General features: G+C 34.2%; 1 protein-coding gene across 1 annotated transcript; it reads left to right on the forward strand.

Annotated features, from left to right (window-relative positions):
• The first annotated feature begins 907 nt into the window (after window positions 1–907).
• On the forward strand, window positions 908–4,575 carry LOC146905323 (protein LAZY 1-like). The gene is made up of 3 exons (XM_085724079.1): window positions 908–1,044; window positions 1,124–1,190; window positions 2,021–4,575. The coding sequence occupies exons 1-3, from the start codon at window positions 1,039–1,041 to the stop codon at window positions 2,665–2,667; spliced, it is 720 nt and encodes a 239-aa protein (XP_085580205.1). The 5' UTR covers window positions 908–1,038; the 3' UTR covers window positions 2,668–4,575.
• Window positions 4,576–8,259: the final 3,684 nt, after the last annotated feature.

The following is an 8,259-nucleotide window of genomic DNA, read 5'->3' on the forward strand; positions in this document are numbered from 1 at the left end:
ACTCCGTTAGTTTTGTGTTTTTTTTAACAGAAAGTTAACAGAGGGACCAATACCAATATTTTTACAAAGTGCAGGGACCAATGCCAAACAAAAAAAAGTGCAGGGACCAATGCCAAAATCTGATGAAAGTGCAGGGGCCAATGACACATTTAAACCTATAATTTATTACATTAATATTTTTGAGAGACAAAGTATAAATTTACCATTGTAGTTTGAGCTTAACATTCAATGTGTCTTAATTCTCATGGTTTACACAATACTGTGTGGACAATTTGAAAGTGGAAACCCTGGGACTTCTGATTTTACGAGCCGCACATGGAAAAAGTTATCATTTACAGAAAATACAAATAGAAATATGGTACACAACAGGCACAAAGTACAGTAGTATACAACAGGCACAAAGTTGAATTGGAGTATCTGAATTAACAAACAAAGTTTCAAAAATACAATGTCACCAAAATCATGCCGTATGTCAAGTTAATGGATTTCATAGTTGCTTCTAAGATCTCTAATGAGTAATAATATATTATGTTATCAGGTAAATTTGTAGGTTAACATTCAATTGATGGCTGGTCAAAAAACATCCAATAGATGTATATTTATCTGCTCAGCAGTGAAAATGTTTTAGAAATTGAAATTTACAACATCTTTATCTTACAAAACTCAGAGCTTTATCATCTGAATGCACTTTAACCTGCCTTGGATCAAAGGTTATGGATTTACTTACGTGTGTTATCTAACTCCATTAAAGTTCATACAGAGACAAAAATATAGACAAAAAGAAACTAGTTGGCACACATAACAAACTCAATTTACCCCCATGATTAGATTTTGAATAGAATGGCCAACCACATTGTTGTATCTATCTAATTGTTTTTCTCCATACAGACATCTATCTTAGACCCTTGCATATACCAACTTCCAACTCATTGTGCCTTTTCACTTTATCAATCATAACCACCAAATCCTGGAGACCTTTTTCCATTCTTATTTATAAGTGTGAGAAACCTAGGTTAACAAATTAAGAAAAGAGTCAAAATGAAGGTATGTCTAATCTCAACCAATTTAGAATGAAAAAATTCTTCCAGACTTTAATCTTAACTCATGTCTATACTTATTGCAGTTGTTTCAATGGGTTCATCGAAAACTGCGGCAGAATGATAATGATACATTCAAGGATGTCAAGCTTGGTATTCAGCTGTTTTTACTGTTCTTAACTCTCATTTGCTTAAATTTTTCTATTGTTTTCTTCATGGATGAAAGTAAAAGTGGAAAGGGAGGTTTGCATTGCAAATGTTCTCTAATGCATTTGGTGAAAGCTAATAGCTACTCCCTCCATTCAAAATCGTTGGTAGTTTTATCATTTTATTTGAGTTTCAAAACAATGGGTGTTTTAGAAACTCAAGATATTAATCGTTATTTTCTAATTGTACACTTGAGATATAACTAAAATGATTTATTTCTATGTGTGCAAAAAACTTAAACTACCAAGGATATGGAATGGAGGGAGAATCATCAAATACACCATGAAACAATTAAATTGTCACACTGATGACTGGTCACTGTCCATCAACATACCAAAATATGTATTACATTGGTTTCTCTGAGTTGCACGAATGCACCGTTATCTATGACCATGACCAAGAATCTAACTAAAAACCCTCGATGTTCCACATCTCTAGCTAGAGTAAATTAAAGTGTTTTGCATATCATACTTTCCAAATAGATAAGGATTGAGGACAACTATTGTTCTTGAACCATCCGCATCCCATTTCATGTTGATTAAAATCTTTAACAGTAATACAGATGAACCATTGAACTTATATCATTCTCAAGACCACTAATTCACATTTCACTATCAAATAATAATCCTTGTTGTTTTCTTCCACGTTCTGTATTACTATTTCTAAGATTCAAGGATAGCAGAAGCAAGAAATAAATATGTTTTACCAGGTCATGTGATGTCTATCTTCATATAATTTCCACAACTTGGTAATTTCTTTTGGAACTCCAATTTCAGGAAATCCTTGTGCTTGTCTTACACTTGATAGCCAATACTCTCAGACAAAGCAAAGTTTCAGTTCCATTAACCAACTCCGTTTCATAAAGTCACACCATCAGCAAAGTCAAACATCTTGGTGCACTGAAGAAGATAAATCACAAGAAGAAACATCTGGAGTCGTCTCGGAGCACTTTGAAGGCTTTCTGACAATTGGAACACTTGGTGCAGAGGCAGTTATCAATGAGCCAGCAACGCCAACTTTTGCCACGCCTTCAGAAAACATACCTATGAAAGATGCAGACGTGACAGAGAATGAACTGAAGCTCATAAGTTACGAGCTTGAGAAATTTCTTGAGACTGAAGAAGAAAGTTTCAATGAATCATCAGGAAGAAACAGCCGTCTTAGTCTTAGCAACATTGAAATTAGCGGAAAGCAAACAGATGGATCCGTAGATGAAGATTGTGGAAACAAGGATGTCTGTCCACTGCAAAGATATTTATTGGGGTCGTCGTTCGAAATACCAGAAAAAGTACAAGTGAGGAAAGAGAGGGCATCGCTTGCTGAGCTATTTCAAAGGACAAAGACGGCAAATGAAGACTGTATAGAGACAGGAGTAAAAGACACACAAGTCATGTTAGGAAACATGGCATCCATGGATGAATGAGAGAAAAACTAACAAACTCTTTGTATTGATAGAAATGAAATATTACAAATGAGTGAAAAGTTATCCCACTAATGGGGTTATTACAAGTATATATACTACTACAAACTAGTATCTCTAATAGTCCCCCTCAAGTTGGAAGGTGTTCAAAACACTTCCAACTTGAAATGAGAAAATACAAGGAAAGACATCAAGCAAATGAAAGTACAAAGAAAGATGTCGGGAATACATCGGCCAAGAGAATAGCAACAACACTTAACCACCATCCTGTAGAAGCCAATCAACCACAAAGCCTTAAAAGGCACAACGCTTAACCATCAAGAGTGTTCAATCACTCAAGATAGAAGCACAAGAACGCTTAACCATTCATGACGGAAGCATAGCAACATGTCTTAACCATAATGAACAGAAGCACAAGACAAGAAAAGAAGTGCAAGGAAGGGCCATAGTCTACAATGGAAGGAGGTCATATGTTGAACAAACTTCACACCAAAGGTACCATGAAGCAACAAGACCAAAGTTCCAAAGATAAAAGTGATGCCCTTCAATGCCGAGCCGAGACAAGAAAAAACAAAAGCAAGCCAATAGAGATGCATAGTCATGTGATGTGTCTTCAAACCATAGAAAACAAATACATGTTGATGCATTCAAACCATAGGCTAAAACCAATGCTTCCACAATGAAGCTTAACAAAATACCAACATAGCCAAAACCAGAACAAAAATGCAGCAGTAATGCTGCACAAAATAAACCAAAATGCAGCCAATAGACATCAAAATGAACTCAAGAGGATGCTTTAAAGGTCTGCCCAAAATTCATCAATGATCCAGGAATAAAAGGAAAGGTAGTGCAGCAGGTATGTACAGAACCAACAGCAAGAATAACCAAAACATTGCTAGTTTGTATTGATACCAATGAATGACACATAAAGTCAAGTAGGCACTTTCAACCAAGAATTTGATTAGAACACATGCCTACACTGAACAGAAGCAACCAGATAATAGGAGCATATCATGTTACCAAAACCTGTCTGCAATCTTCACAAGTGCACCTGCAGCAAGCTTAAGACAAATACACACAACAAGGGCCTCCAAAAAAGGTAAAACCGATTCACCAATAACTAGAGAATAGAAGTTGCAATGTGTGCCCAACTTCATGAAACTACCAACAAGAGGTCAACGAACACACAAACTGCCAATAACAAGTACCAACTGATGAGGGCAGCAACAATCAAAGGATGCTCCAATCAGACCAAAACAATAATCTCCAAAGTGTAGTTATTTGCAACAGAAAATTTTCACTAGCAACAATACTGCAGCAGGGAGTCAAAATATATCAGAATAAAATTCCATTAGAGATCCATAGGGCAACTTTTCCAATGGCAGCACTTGTTTCTCTTGTTACTCATATAGCATATGCAGGTGTAGCTTCCCATGCTCTCATAGATCATGATGTACACAACCAAATGGAGAAATTACCAAATTGAGAAACCATAAACAATATCTCAAAACTCCATCAAAACACATGAGTTTCTCAAAAAGCTTCATCAAAACACATGAGTTAATCCCATATAACATAATCATGAACCAAGAACCAACAGGTATTAAGTGAGGACTTTCCACAAACACATGGTGAGCACAAAAGTCACATACGACAATGTCAACACAACACGATTCTGAAGACTGAATAGTCAATACGACACAACAGTAAAATTAGGAAGAAGATGGAATATCAACGATGCAGAGAATCGATGCGAAAACGACTCCGACTTTGAGTCGCAAAACGAATTCGAATCATGAATTTGAATCGAAACTGGAAATTGCGATCAAGTAAGAATTCGATCAAGACTTTTGAATCACGCATGAAATTGACCCAAAGTTACCAGAACAAAGTAGAACGAACAAAAGAAAACAATGGAGAAAGAGATCGAACAAAAAATTGTGAAACCCTAGGATTTGGGGAAAATTGTATAAACGAAATTTCAATTAAAGACAGGATCGGAATCAGAGTTGCGAGAACTGTAAAAGATTCAAGAAAGAACCAAAAGAATTATGATTGTGACACGATGCATGACATTAGAATCGAACATCAAACCTAAACAAGAATTTTGATAATGGAGAACAAGATGAAGGAAGTGAATCGAAGATGAAGGAAAAACGTAGAAGAAGAAACCAAATCTGAAGAAAAATAATTGGGGATTTTCACGAGGAGAACAAAGGAAAAAGAATTGATAAAAGAAAGAGAGAGAAAAAAATTGAGAAAATTGAATTTTCTCTAGAAAGTGCAGCGGAAAATGTCATTCAAGGTGGATACCAATCTTGCTCTGATACCATGTTAGGAAACATGGCATCCATGGATGAATGAGAGAAAAGCTAACAAACTCTTTATATTGATAGAAATGAAATATTACAAATGAGTGAAAGGTTATCCCACTAATGGGGTTATTACAAGTATGAGCAATGATATTCTAACAACTAAAAATCAACAACTTTTGTGACAACCACCAATTTTCAAAGGAAAAGTAGATAGTGACACGGAAACCAAAGCAATAGAGAGAGAAAGTAAAAAGATAATGTGAGTATGAGAGATAAAGTTGTCATATAAGTTGTCACAAAATGGTTGTTAGAATATCATTTCTCTACAAGTATATATACTACTACAAACTAGTATCTCTAATAAGTCAAGCAAGCACAAAAGTCACCGATGCATATTATGAAAAAGATGTTGAAAATGGTCCACATTTCCTCAAAAAGCTGCAACACCTCCGAGAATATTGCTGATTCTACTACAACCAATAAAAAACTCAGTAAGGTTGGTAACAATTACTAGATTTTCTATTAATTATTTAACAATACTCTATCCGAGTTCAAAAAAAAAAAAATACTCTATCCGTGTTCCTTCATGTAAGACCCTGTTAAATAATTCACAAGAAAGAAGGTTGGTTAATTTAGTTAGTAACATTCAATTTGTAATATTTTTTAAAATTATCATAAATAATATGGCATTAACAACAACAATCATCAACAACCACAAATCAACAACAACATAACATAAATCATCAATTATCGCTCTTAACCCTAATTCTCCAATTCTCAAAAACTAAACCTACAACATGTTAAATGAAATTTCAAAATCATAGACTCAAGATTATTGAATGATAGTTCCACCCTTACCTTAGATTGATTGATTGCAAGGATTCTACAGACTTCTCTTCTCTGGTTCTTCTCTTCTCTAGGTTTCTCCTCTTTCTCCCAAAAACAGTTTGCACGTAATCCTTCTTTTCTAAATCTGACTCTCCTCTTTATATAAACCTTAACCTATTTATTTTCTCTTAATTCCAATTCTGCCCCAAAGCCTCATTATTCTAAATAATTATATTTCTCCACTGAATATATTCTTCCACTAAATATATTCTTTCACTAAATATATTCTACCACTAAATATATTCTTCCACTAAATATATTTCTCTCACTAAATATATTTCTCCACTAAATAATAAAATAGGGGCTACTAATAAATATTAACACACAACAAAAATATCAATTATCAAATATATTAATTAATTTATAAAAGAAAAGACCCTAAACTCAAACAAATAAATAAATAATAAAAATAGGGCGTTACAAAAAACACTGATCAGAAGCAAATAGAATTCTGCTTCTGAAGTGAAGTTCAGGACTAACTTGCAGCGGATAAAAACACACACACAGAGAGAGAGAGAGAGAGAGAGAGAGAGAGAGAGAGAGAGAGAGAAGAAAGACATAAAGCACTTATACATGTTCCTTCCACAAACCGGAAGTAGTCTGGTTCCCCTTGCACTTCCAAGGAGAGTTCACTATAATGTAATATATGATTACAACTGTTCACTGCTAAACTTAGCAAGAGACTTCAAACTGCTCAAGCACAACTGCAAGAGACTTCCTATGCTCCTGAACACAATCAAGAGACTTTTAATGCTCAAGCACACCTGCAAGAGACTTCTAATCAAACAGAATTACAAAGAAAATTGTTTGAGATTGAATACTTGATATACAATCAGTGGTGTTCACAATACAAATCAGATACAGACTCTTAAGACTCTAGAGTTTCTAAGATATGAAAGTTGAAAAAGAAATTCTAAGTGAACTTTTGAATGCAGAACAATTTCAGCAGAGTTTTGGCACTTGTAAATTGTTGTTGAGTCCTTTGCCAGTCTCTAAGTCTTCACTCCTTTATATAGAGGTGTGAAAGTGACGTTGTGATGCCAGCACATCAAAATAGAGTCGTTTGAAGCCTTGATCAATCACCAATGATCTTTTGCCTGATATGGTTATTGTCCTATGAAGGATCAATTTCAAATCTATTCCTATTGTGAAGAAACATTGTTGCAGGCAGAGTTGTTTTTCTTGTCTTGTAGCAGAGACAAAAACAGAGTAGTGAAGGTAGTGGTTGTACACTTCGTAAAATTGTACTTTGTCAACGCTCTTTGAAGAATAAGCATCCAATGCCTTCAAATCCTTTCAAAATGACTGTTGCTTCACTCTTCCAGTCTTCTGCAATGCTTAGACGAGTTTAAATCCATTGAACAACTTTTGAAGCTTTATGTCTTGCATCTCCTTATGAACTTCAGCTTCTGGTGATGAACTTGCTTCTGATGAGATGCTTCTGATGAACTTGCTTCTGATGACGTCATCACTTCAGGAGCACTTTGACTTCAGGAGCACTTCTCTTCAGATGTTTTAATTAAGCTTCCTTATTGTTGATTCCTTAGCTCTCTTTTGTTCTTCCAGAACCTATTTAAGATGTCAAATTTTTGTCTATGGTCCTGTACACTTGAACAAATATTAGCTTATCCAATTGACAATTTTTAATACCTTGTTATCATCAAAACTCTCAAAGGTTTATCGTTAAACACATTTTGTTCCAACAAACTTAAGAAGAGGTTTTGAACAAAGGGTGACATTGTTACATGGACGTGCCACATCGGCATAATGCAACATAATCATGTAAAAATCAATTCATTTTATAAAATAAAAATAGAAGCCATAATAAAGAAGATCAAATGTATTAAAATTAATTCTTTGCCTTGTACCAATTTTTTTTTTTGATTATTTGCCTTTTTATTCATCAATTGATGTGTTACCTTTTCGTCTATACTTTTTATTCACTAATTGATTATTTACCTTTTTGTTACTGCTAAATTTAATGGTTGTCGTACAATCAATATTTTAAGTGATTACTTCTCATCGATTGCCATTGCCCCAATTTAACCATTGTTGGCGGACATGCATGTGTTTCCATTATTGTTTAATGATGTCATTTTTATGAAAATAGATGAATGGTTCATTTTCCATGTCTTGGTGGATCTATAAATTCAAAGTTCCCATTTTGAAATTGCAAGATAAAAGGAGCGCTAGTATCAATTTTAGTTATCAAAATAAATGAATGGTTCATTTTCCATGTCTTTGTGGATCAATAAACTCAATACTTTGATGCTAGAAATTGCACTTATCACATACCAACATAATATAATGTTGGTTTTCTTCTCTCTATTATGAAAGAATAGATAAGAAATAAATAATAATAATAATAACAATAATAAGGAAAGGTTGGTGA

This window comes from Medicago sativa, chromosome 7, assembly GCF_051527215.1.
Source record: "Medicago sativa cultivar Bolivia chromosome 7, Bolivia_mono, whole genome shotgun sequence".
NCBI lineage: Eukaryota > Viridiplantae > Streptophyta > Magnoliopsida > Fabales > Fabaceae > Medicago > Medicago sativa.

Excerpts from the sequence above, each read along its gene's own strand:
- LOC146905323 (XM_085724079.1), top strand. Across the intron at positions 1,191-2,020 it reads ATTCAAGGATGTCAAGCTTG|GAAATCCTTGTGCTTGTCTT; the intron begins GTATTCAGCTGT and ends CTCCAATTTCAG.